This window comes from Protopterus annectens, chromosome 11.part0, assembly GCF_019279795.1.
Source record: "Protopterus annectens isolate FY-2018-M chromosome 11.part0, PAN1.0, whole genome shotgun sequence".
Classification (NCBI taxonomy): domain Eukaryota; kingdom Metazoa; phylum Chordata; order Ceratodontiformes; family Protopteridae; genus Protopterus; species Protopterus annectens.
In genome coordinates, this window is record NC_056745.1 from 53,795,335 (window position 1) to 53,807,922 (window position 12,588).

The 12,588-nt window shown below is 35.5% G+C and overlaps 1 protein-coding gene across 1 annotated transcript in view; it reads left to right on the forward strand.

Moving 5' to 3' along the window:
• Positions 1 to 12,588, forward strand: part of PRKCQ (protein kinase C theta) — a 537,712-nt gene that overhangs the window by 436,068 nt on the left and 89,056 nt on the right. The window contains exon 14 of the mRNA XM_044087168.1: positions 8,678 to 8,866. Within this exon, the coding sequence (XP_043943103.1) occupies positions 8,678 to 8,866 (189 nt within the window). The remainder of the gene's footprint in view (positions 1 to 8,677; positions 8,867 to 12,588) is intronic.

Genomic DNA, 12,588 nt, shown 5'->3' on the forward strand with positions numbered 1-12,588 from the left:
TTACCATAGACAACAACCTTAACTTCGATGCCCATATTAACAACACACTAAAAAGCATTAACAAAAAAATAGGCTCTCTTTACAGAATCAAACCTTTCCTCACTCCAGAATCTAGAACAACTATAGCCCACTCCCACCTTATCTCACCCCTTCTCTATGCCTCCCCCATTTTTACCAAATTATCAAAAAGAAATCTGTCAAAACTAGAAAACTCCTACAACAACATAGCCAGATGTGCCACAGGAAACCCTTACAGAACCCACCACTGTATTAATCTAAAACAACTAGGCTGGCTGGAATATCAACAGCAACTAATAACTAACCAGCTTAGCATAGCCCATCAAATTCTGTATCAACCTGACAAAACACCTATACTATCAAGCCTGATTCACCCATACCACAACCTAAAGTCCCTGAGATCTGCGCACAAACTTCTTATAGACACTGACAAGTCAAACAACAAGGCCGGAGACTCTCTTTTCTCAAACACTGTTGGAAAATATTGGAACCTGCTTCCCTCTGAACTCTCATCTATTCCCTCAAAACCTCTCTTTAAAAAGAAACTCAAGCTTTACCTCAAAACACAATGGCTGTGCCCCTGTACCAATCCTGACTAACATTACTTCTTGTTCATCTGACTTACTTCACCCCTGACTAAGTTCACTTTCCTTTCATCTATTTTCCGTTATCCCTCTCTATGTACATGTTTATTGCATACTTCTTGTTGTCATGTTCTACAATACTTTCTTCACTCCATTACTTTTTATACCACTTGATTTTTATTATGTTATTATATTTGAATGTAGTTCTTAATAGTTTTTTTTACTTAGCATCAGTAAAGTTTTATAAGTGGAGCTTATCTCCCCGGGCCTCTACTGAAAATGGACATATATCCAGCTAGACTAGCCCGGTCAACAAATGTAAAATAAATAAAAATAAATAAATAAATAAATCAAATATGTGCATGCTGAGACCTTTAATGTTTTGAATTGCTGGATTTGCACAGCTTTGACAACAGCATACAGGGGGTTATTTTTAACTTCAGTCCCCCTAGGAACCAACAAGACCCGGGAAAACTTAGTCTATGATACATCAGATGTCACATCACAAGATAAAGTAGCATTGCACTTGTCTGTTCGACAGAAGGGGACTGTGTGTTTTTACAAAAATGATACAGTTCAGGTGGGTTGGAGCAATTGCAATGTGACTGTTCCCTATAGATGCTACAATAAAACTGACAACACAGGTTCCTATTGCAACACAAACTATGATTCATTTTTTGAACTGATGCATAGGACAACTGATGAAGTAAAACATAATGCTGTCCTCTGTAAACAACTGATTATAGTTGACAAAAAAAATGTTTCATCCAGAGCCAGGACATAGTAAAGTTACTGCCAAAGTAGAAGATTGCTACTTTGTATGTAGTAGGAAAGCATATAAGTGGTTACCTGAGAATTGGTCTGACAGTTGTTATTTGGGGTACCTGGTTCCAGCCATACAAGACACAGCAGTTTTACCTCAGGGGAAAATTCGGAATGTTCGACGAGAAATCAAGAAACCTGTCAACCCAGTGGGGCAAATCAATGCGGGCTGGAAAAACTATCATGCTGTGAACCTAGGGAAAAATAGACTGTCACATATGGACTTGGGTGATGCCAGCATATGGAGCAACAAAATCAGTCTGGGAACTGAGAAAACTGTCTAAACTTCTCGAAATAATGAGCAATGCAACCTTTTCTGCTCTAGAATTGGTGACTGATGAACTGACTGCCATGAGAACTGTAGTGCTTCAAAACCGCATGGCTCTTGACTTCACCCTAGCGGCGAGAGGAGGTACTTGTGCTTTAATCCAGGAGGAGTGTCATTCGTATATTCCTGATCACAAACACAAGATAGACAATCACCTTGAGGTAATTCAGCAGGTGTCGGCTATGACCAAGCCGAGACCAAATCCATTGACTGACTTTTTCCAGAGATTGTTTGGGGGTGGGGCAGTATCCTAATGAACATCCTGGTTGCCATCTGTGTAAGAATGATCCTGCTAGTGGTATGTGTGTGCTGCTGCATCCCCTGCATGAAAAGACTGATTAAAAGACTTTATAGACATGTCAGCTTCAGAAACCTTATACCAAGGTGCTGAACTTGAAGAATTGTTGAAAAATTGAAAATGCTTTCATAAATTTAAACTGAATGACTCTCTTAACTGCAAATCCTGAGTAGGAAGAGGTTAGGGGAAGAAAAAAAAAACTGTTTATGCTTATTTTGAAAGTAGAATAAAAGTATTAAAAGGGGAGAAATGTTAGAAAAATATGTATTAGTAATATGCATGCTTAGTGCATCAAGGTTTAAAAGGGTTAATACATTTATTCTGTTCACACTGCATGAATCTGCACAGCTATTAGAAACTTAACAAGAAACATTCTATTTTCTGCTAATGTCAGCAAATAACAAGAAGTGTTTCATTTCTACTAGTGTCATGAGACTTAACAAAGAGTTATTGATTTTCTGCTTATGCCATGAGAAAGTACACAGCTGTTAGAAGCTTTGATAAGGAGCACAATGGATGCTTGAAAGTATAAACCGTAGTCAGCATTACTTGTACCTAAGCTAGAAATGTACCTTGAATCTAGGCAAAATGTAACACATATATTAGAACTGCACAATTGAAGAATTGAAAGTTTGTGGTGGGCTAAAATACGCCCCAAGGCCAGGTTGTTTTTCTCAAATGTTTTGTAGATCAGCAGTTATTCTCAACTAGTCAGCAATTAGTCTAGTAACATTTTCTGTAGAACAATACAGGAAGCTGTGTCTAACTACGTCAGCAATAGAAGTAACATTTTTGTGTAATATGGAAAGAACTGTATAAAAATGCCATACTAATTATTAATGTCCTGACAAACCATTCTGCCAGCATGCTTTGTCTCCTTGCTGCAAGTTAATAAAGGATGCCTTACTTGAACCTTACGTGAATTCATCTTTGAAGTTTTTTCCTTTGACAATCAGATTCAAATCCCCTATTTATATTAAACCATATTGTACTTATTACCCTAGAAATTAAAATACTACTAAGTGGACAGCTTGCCTCACTTCTCTTTCTATTCTTATTTTTTGTGTAAGCCAGCCATTTACTACTGCTCTAATTGAACTCATGCCATATCTAGATTTAACTATTTGTATTATTTTTTATTCAGTTTTATAATCCTTCATAATACACCAATGTTGATCATGTGATACACTATCAAAAGCTTTATTAATATCACATCCTGCAGTCCTGAGGATATCATCCTGCTCTACAATATTATAAATTATTTCCTTTTCCATTACCAATGTGTGTTTTACTTGCCTTCCTTTAAGATTATAAACTCTCTCTATTCATATCTTACTAAATATGTTCTGAAATCTACTCTGCAAGTTCTTCATAAAAATCTTATAATCTGTATCTGTAAGTGCAATCAGTCTCCAATTTTTCAAATATTCCTTATCTCCCTTCTTATTCACTGTATTGTTCCGTTGCATATTTTCTCTTCCATAAAACATTCCATTATCAATTAATTTTATACATATTCCATTTGATCCTGATCCAAATTGTTGTAAAATATATGTAATCCATAAGGACCAGGTGATGTTTCCTCATTTACTCTTTATAAAACATCTTGAACTTTTTTCATAACAATGTTATTATTTAATATATCATTATCTTGATTGCTAATATCTTTCATATTCCATTTTATAATTTCCATAACTTCATTTTTCTCATATACCTTTTTCAGAAAAATAGCTACCTCCTTTTCAATATCCTTTTGTTTATTTACTATATAACCATCCACCAGTATGACTTTTTCCATCACAGTTTTTTGCTTCTTAGAATTATTTCCTAAAAAAGTGATGCTTCTTTTTTCTCTTTAACTAAATTTTGCTGTCTCTTTAATACATTTTAAGCTCTTTTTATTTTCTTAACATAATTCCATTTCCTTTATCATATATATTTTATTAACCCTATATTGCTTATATAATATAGCCATACTTTTTTCCTTTTTAAACAGTCATATTTCACATCACAGTTCATTCTGCTACATCTAATTTTATATTCACCCAACAACTATGCCCAGTGGTTTCTCAGCTGCAAGACTCAAATGATGTTTATCAATATTTAATCCATTCAATTTCTTTATTCCTTTTTCTATTTGGTTTTTTTTTTTTTTTTGATATTTTCATCACTTTCTCTGTTTTCCCAAATTTCATAGTGGTATGAAAATCTACTGTTATTCTTCCTCCTTGAATTTCTCTTAAAGTTACTGAATGTAATATGTATATTTATTTCTGTCTTAACTTAATGTCTTACAAAAGTGAATTTTCTTTCATTACATAACATTAAATGCTCAACCTTCATCATTTCTTTATTTTATGACTTTATCTTTCTTTCATAGATTACAATTTGCATCTCCCACATTGAGTATACTATGTTCATGATCCCCCATGGTATAATTGATTCAAATAATTCTTCTATCCTTTTACTCTTTGTATGCATATAGCAATGCAATTTGTACTGTAATATTTTTATATTTTAAATCAATGCCAGAAATCTGACTATTATATGGTTTAAGATTATAATACTATGCCAATAAACCAATTTGCTAAATCTGACCAAAATTCCAAATTATTTTGTTCCCCATAACACTTCTAAGTGCTTTCTGTTTTCAGTATTAAAAAAAAACTTTATATCAGCCAAAGAAGCTCTCAGGTATTGCCATCAGTGCATCCGTAGCCCACGTTTGTGCTAATTTTATTTTGTGGCACCGGGAGAGCATTTTTATTTTTAATTTAATATTTAAGAAACGTATATGTCTATGCCTGTTTTTAGATGATATTATTTTTTTAGAGAGGAGATGTTACTTCCCTGGAGTATGTTATTAACTATATCAAAAACACTGCATTCTTTTTAAAATTCACATACATTATTAAGCATAAAACAATTTATTTTTTGGATGTCACCGTTTTCAAAGACAAAATAAACCACTGTTTTGGTTTCACCATTTTTTTGAAAATCTACTTTTCCTAATGCTAATCTCCAGTTTCAGAGTCATCACTCTCTCAGTCAAAAGTCCCTTATTAAAGGCTAGATGGTACACATTTCAAGGTTAATTTCTGATGACAGGTTGTTCAAAATGGAAATGGATAAACTTGTAGACATTTTAAAGAGCAGAAATTTGTCAGAAAAATGTATTGCTGAGATGTTTAATGAGAGTCAGTCAGGGAGAAGGTAGGTAACAAAAATTTCATCCCCAACAACTTATCAGGTGTTGACAAATCTAAGGCAATGATCATTCCTTTTTCAAGGTATGCTAATAATGTCAGGGAGGTGAATATAACAAATTAGTCATTGGCCTTTGATAAGGAAATGAAACAAAAACTGGTATCAGAACCATTTGTGTACAGAAAGAATATGAATATTAAATATAGTTTTTAAATCTGAACACCATACTGTTAAGAGCAAGAATCTGGCCAGCAACCAGTGCATGAAGAAATGTGGATGTAGTAGATACTATAGATATATTGTTAATGACCTTACTATTTTGGTGAGTGGTTTTCCCCAAAAACTTAGTAAGTATAGGTAATTTTTATTGTGACACTGGGGGAGATTTATTTAGCAACCTGCCTATGATGTAAGCTTTATTATGTAGGCAAAGCAGAAAGGAGGATATATGAACATGGCTATTATATAAAACATGGTAGCATTAACAATGCACCGCACAAGCACTCTCTAACATGCAAATATGTTAAACATTTTATTTTCTTTGTACTATAAAAGATGCCCATGCCATCGGGGTGCGGGAGATCACACTGAATACAGGAAGACTGTGTGACAGAAATGACTGAACATTACAGTTGAACTAAGACTAAATGACATCTCTTTGACTAGCAGCTTAAAGGACTGCCAAGTTATGATTGCTATTTCTATTTATAATTATTCATTATGTAATCGCTGGTTATTTTTGTTTCAGCAATGTTCGCCTAGGTTACATAATTATATTACAGACCAAACAAAAAGCACACCTTGCAAGGTTTTAGAAAACAAATTCAAAATGTTGCCTTTTGCAATTAAAACAAAATGTAATTTGTGCTATATACAACACATTTATTGCAATTTAGCTTATTTTAATGTTGTTACCTTTATAACATCATGTTATAAAAGTAACAACATGATGTTATAAAGGTAACAACATTAAAATAAGCTAAATTCTCACCTTTATAACATCATGTATAGTCTGCGGTGGTGGTGCTGCGGTAGCGTTGTCGCCTCACAGTAAGACACTGTCCAGTTCGACTCTCAGAGCGTCTTCTGCATGGAGACATGCGTGAATGGGTGTATCTTCATTGAAGGTTGTGTGTCAGGGCTGGTAACCCGGTACGTAAAAATCCACTACCAATCATTAGCGGACCGGAGTTCCGCTGTGGCGTCCCCTAACCAGGAAAAGCCGAAAGTCACAACAACAACAACAACAACCTCTACAACATCATGTAACCTTTTAGAGAAGACTGTCTTTTTAAATTGCACAGCACAATACGATCAGTTGACATGCTGTCTGATCACAAGACTGTGTCTTGGTTTTAAACAGAAATGCTTGCTGTATGATTTAAATCTGATGATGTGCTTTCTGTATTTGGACAAAAGTGCTTAATCTAATAAATTTATTCTCTGTTGGACTCATGCTCCGACTTATGATTTTATAAGTTTTATCCCTTGAAATAAGTATAGACCAGTATTCAGTGTTTTCAGTTTGTCGGTTATTGCTTTATGTGGAACAATGTCAAATGCCTTAGACAGTAACCACTGACCATCCATCATCAAGTACTGAAGTTTACTCTTCAAAGAATATCAAAATGCAACATTCGCCCTTAACAAACACATACTATTTAATAGCAAGCAGAACGAAGTAATTTCCCTGTGTCATTCAGGCTGAGATCTCGTAAAGCTCTTTCCATGAATTTACATAGAATAATAGTCAAGCTGATTTGTATAAAATTTGTAGAGAGTGGCACACCTTTTATTGATTAGGTTGAATCACTATAGGCTGTAATGAAAGGTCAGGGGTGTGTCCACATGTTAACATTTTGGGTAAGATTGACAGGACCTTTTATTGATTAGGTTGAATTACTATAGGGTGTAATCAAGGGTCAGGGGTGATTGATAGGACCTTTTATTGATTAGGCTGAATTACTGTAAGCTGTAATCCATGGTAAGGAATGTGTTCACATGTTAACATTTTGGGTAAGACTGATAGGAGTTTAGTTGTAGTTTTCTTTGATTTTCAGGGGGAAACCAGCAGATATGTTGTCTCAGCACAAGGAAGCTGAATTTTAACTTTACTTGAGCCATGTCTGTTTCAGTTCCCCTTGCATCTTAAACATTCTGACATATTTATTTGCTTCCTGTGACATTTGCACAAGATTTATCTACAGGTGAGCTGTGGCTGAGTGACCACTTCATTGTATGCATTCATAAATGATCCCTTCTAGTTATCTAATAGACTATAATTCTGTCTTGCTATTGCCTTCCACCACCAAACTAAGCTCATAATATGATCTGGATGATTTGATAAGAAAGGTAATTAGTGCTGTATTTTTTAATTTAGACTTGTTTTATGACTAGAGCATTTTTTGAAAGCTAAGTAGTGCCTTTTTATTTATTTTTTTTTAAGTCTGTTAGATATCTCATGAAATTTGTGACACAAAGTTGTTTTTATTTTTTGGTTGAATATTCCTGTTTACACGCCTGTTTGTTACTGGTACATGTTCATGTAAATAAAATGTAATATTATCATTCAGCTCATTGGTAATATCTAGAATCAAATCTTTAAGTAACCACTTTTATTTTAATAAGTATGCCATTTACCACTTTATTGTTTCTATCAGTAAGGGTTAGGAAGAATGATTTCTTTATGACTGATTGTAATTGTGTTCTTAAATTCTTAGGTTAATCATGGTGGCATCCAAATCTGTTTTAAACACACAAATGCTCCTCTTTGAGTCTGTATGATGTTGAAGGGTATCTGATTCATGACTATGCATCAAAATGCTGAACGTGTATAGTAAAGTACATGGTATGCAGGTCCTTATATGCACATACACACCCACTGGAAGACTGACAGTCAGACAGTGTAATTCAAATGTTACGCATAAATGCATATGTGTTCCACTCACATAAGGCAATACATGAGCATTTGTAGGATTGTCTAAATGTGTATTTAGTGTGTAATAGGTTCCTTATAGATGTGCACACACACACACACACACACACACACACACACACACACACACACACACACACACACACACACAGAAAACTCTCAGTCATACAGATATAACCCTGATAGCTTTGTAACTGTTAGACTAAGGAAGATAATGCTGCACATCTAAAGAAGTGTATGCAGCCATTTTCAACCCTATTTTATGGCATGAACATCTGTTGATTTAAGAAACAGACCAACACATAACATGGATTGATTTGCTTCTGGTTTATAAAGCATGCAGATAATATTTTTTATTTTCTGCAAGGATAGAATGCCAGTTGTTAAGTATGACACTGAATAAGTAATTGTCACATATTTATTTTATTTATTTTTAACTTTTAATTGATAACTTTTTCTTTTTTCTTTTTTTTTTTTGTTCATAGATATTGCTCGGTCAGAAATATGGCACATCTGTAGACTGGTGGTCTTTTGGTGTACTACTGTATGAGATGCTGATTGGTCAGTCACCTTTTCATGGTCATGATGAAGAAGAGCTCTTTCAGTCGATTCGTATGGATGATCCATACTACCCACGCTGGATCAGTAAAGATGCAAAGGATATTCTTGTTAAAGTAAGCGATTAACTCCAGCATCCTGCATTCTATATATATATATATATATATATATATATATATATATATATACATATGTCTATGTGTGTGTGTGTATATACTTTTTTTTTTCAGTATACTAAATGGTTTATAGAAAATCAAAGTATTAATAGATTAATAGTAAGGTGAATCAAAGCTGCTTGTGTTCTGATCTACTGCCCAACTCATCACATCCGAGTGCACCTCCAGGCGTCTCTGCAGTGACCTCCTACTGCTCCTCTAGGTGTCAAATACTGATTGTTCATATTTGCATTAATAATTCCAAAACCATGGTACGTACAAGGTACCAGGATGTTTTGTCTTGAAGCATATGTGATGGAAAGCACAACTGTATTGATATTTAACCCCTCTCAATGAGTGTTTGCTAAAACTATAAGGTGATAACTTCATTTTTAAAGGCTGAAGCCACACCCACTGGGAGTTAAAGGTACACATTCAAAAGAGCTGTACTGGAGGGAATGACTTACTGTATCAGCTGAAATGGTAGCTATAGCTCAGTGACCTTTACAATTCAAAGTCAAAATGGCTGACCCTAAAATTCAGAAAAAGGCTCACTGTTCGCAATAATTACCCACTGCAGTTCAGTCAATTACTACAACAGTGAATAAATAAGATTCAGACATCTTTGGCTGTAACGAGAAAAACCTCATTATTGGCTCATTAGCAAGTCAGTGAATCACACACTAGCCAACACTAACACTGTCAGACCTGAAGGTAGTGCTATTTCCCCTAATGGTTAATGTATTGCTTTGTCAAAGGCATGTGCTAAACTTACATGTACAGACATGCATGTATATGCAAGCACACACACACACACACACACACACACATTTATGCAGCTTCATTCATTCCACTGCATACACATAGACAGACACACACACACATGCACACACACACACACACACACACACACACACACACACAAACTCTTGATTTCCATAACTAAACCCCCTAGTATGATCACTCAGGCAAACATAGACATGGACATACACACACACACACACACACACACACACACACACACACACACACACACACACACACTCACACATTTATGCAGCTTCATTCATTCCACTGCATACACACACACACACACACACACACACACACACACACACACACACACACAAACTCTTGATTCCATAACTAAATCCCCTAGTATGATCACTCAGGCAAACATATAGACATGGACACACACACACACACACACACACACACACACACACACACACACATTTATGCAGCTTCATTCATTCCACTGCATACACATAGACACACACACACATGCCCACACACACACACACACACACACACACACACACACACACACACACACACTCACACATTTATGCAGCTTCATTCATTCCACTGCATACAAATAGACACACTCACACATGCCCACACACACACACACACACACACACACACACACACACACACACACACACACACACACACACACACACACACACACACACACACACGACACACACACACACACACACACACACACACACACACACACACACACACACACACACACACACACACACACACACACACACACACACACACACACACACACACACACACACACACACACACACACACACACACACACACACACACACACACACACACACACACACACACACACACACAACACACACACACACACACACACACACACACACACACACACACAAACTCTTGATTCCATAACTAAACCCCCTAGTATGATCACTCAGGCAGACACACACACACACACACACACACACACATTTATGCAGCTTCATTCATTCCACTGCATTTACATAGACACACACACCCACACACACACACACACACACACACACACACACACACACACACACACACACACACACACACACACACACACTCCACATTCACATGTGCACACTCACAGTCCCCCATGTCTTTAATGAACTTACTTGCACCACAAATACTCCTGTAAGATAAATGAATGACTGCCATGTTTTATGGTGGTCACTTTTTTCCTCCACCAGTTAACTTTTATGAAGTTACTTAAATTGTGAACGACTGGCATTTTCAGGAAATAGAATATGGCTAATTCATATTAGCCATGATCTGTGCTGAGGCCCTATGAGCACTGAACCTAAGAGGTAAGGTGAACTAAGAATCAGAAGGTCTTAAAATGAGGGGAAAACGACCACAGTAAGGCTTTCCTCTCATAGTAAGCATTTGCAAATCCTGAGTTTTTATTGACAGCTCACTGGTTCTAAAGGATAAAACCTTAACTATAACAGATTCTTTAGTACACTCCATTCATTCTATGATGGTTGTGCAATTTGTGCATGAGTATAGGTACAAGCGCGCGTGTGTGTGTGTGTGAGTTCATGCCAAAACAGCTTTCTAAAGCAGCTTTTGAGATTACTTATTTTGAGGTGTAGAAGACAGAACCATATTACGTAACTAGTGATCTTGCCCTGATGAAGCTAATGATGGAGGTTATGACTGAGTAGTAAATACATACTCATTCTGGGGATGGAGGTAGTCTGGTTCATTGCAATGTCATCACTTTCTGGAGAAAGATGTGCATGGCATGCAGCATATGGGCTGGGTGCGTGTGCTTAATTGAGCTAAGCTATGCCTGTCAGTAGATTTCACTGAACATGTGCAGAAGTTGTATGCATATAGCAGTAAATAAGCCTAGAAGCACTCATGATAAGGAATATAAATCATTAGTTTTACCATATTTACAGTGAAAGATATCTGTATATTTCTAAATGTTAAACAAATACTTTCAGTAAGAGAATGTCATTAAGGTATAAGCAATAGAACTGGTAACTTTATGACTATATAACAAGTATTTTACTTTATTTGTTTAACTTTGCATGGTATGTACATTTGTGGGTTAAGTGAATGTCAGCTACAAGTAATATGCTAATTGGAAGTGTTAAAATGCTGGGGATTTTATTTTTTTTTGTTCCTGTGTAACAAATTCCTTTCGCCTATTGTCTATGAAGCAATTAAGACCTAAAAAAAGCTCAAGAACAAATGAATGTTCCAGTTTGTGAAAATGCTTGATTCTAGCTTGCTTTGCTTCCTGCTTGCTCCTCGAGCTGTTTTGAAGAAAATCTAGATCAATGTTCATCGCTGATAGCTGTGAAACAGGAAGGAACTTTCTTTTTTCTTTCTTCCTTTTTTCAAGTATATATGTGATAAATCTATTCATAATAACATATTTTAAACATTTATTTAGAAGGAAGAATTGGTAAAACAATAGCTCTAATCATTTTTTTCTAATGAGCTGTTGCTGACATATAATTTGCTTACATTTTGCTGAATGTTGATGGTTTATTCTGTATTGTTATTAACTCTACCTCTGCATATTAATGGAAAGAAGTAAAGTTTTATGTTTGTTACTGATTACAACAGTTTAAAAGAATTAAGAAGAATGGGAAACCTACAGAGGAAACTAGCAGCTGCTGTGGGCTGTGAGTTGTCATTTTCTTATGCTGTAATCAAATTCTAATGTCAGGATGCTAAGATCAGAAAGGCAGTTCACAATGGCTAAAAATGCACATTCAAATTAAGCCAAAATTATTGTATATATAGTCAAGATTGCTTGTGATACAAGAATTAATAAGAAGAGTAAACATCTTATGAATAATATGTATATGCACAAGGAATGAAATGTC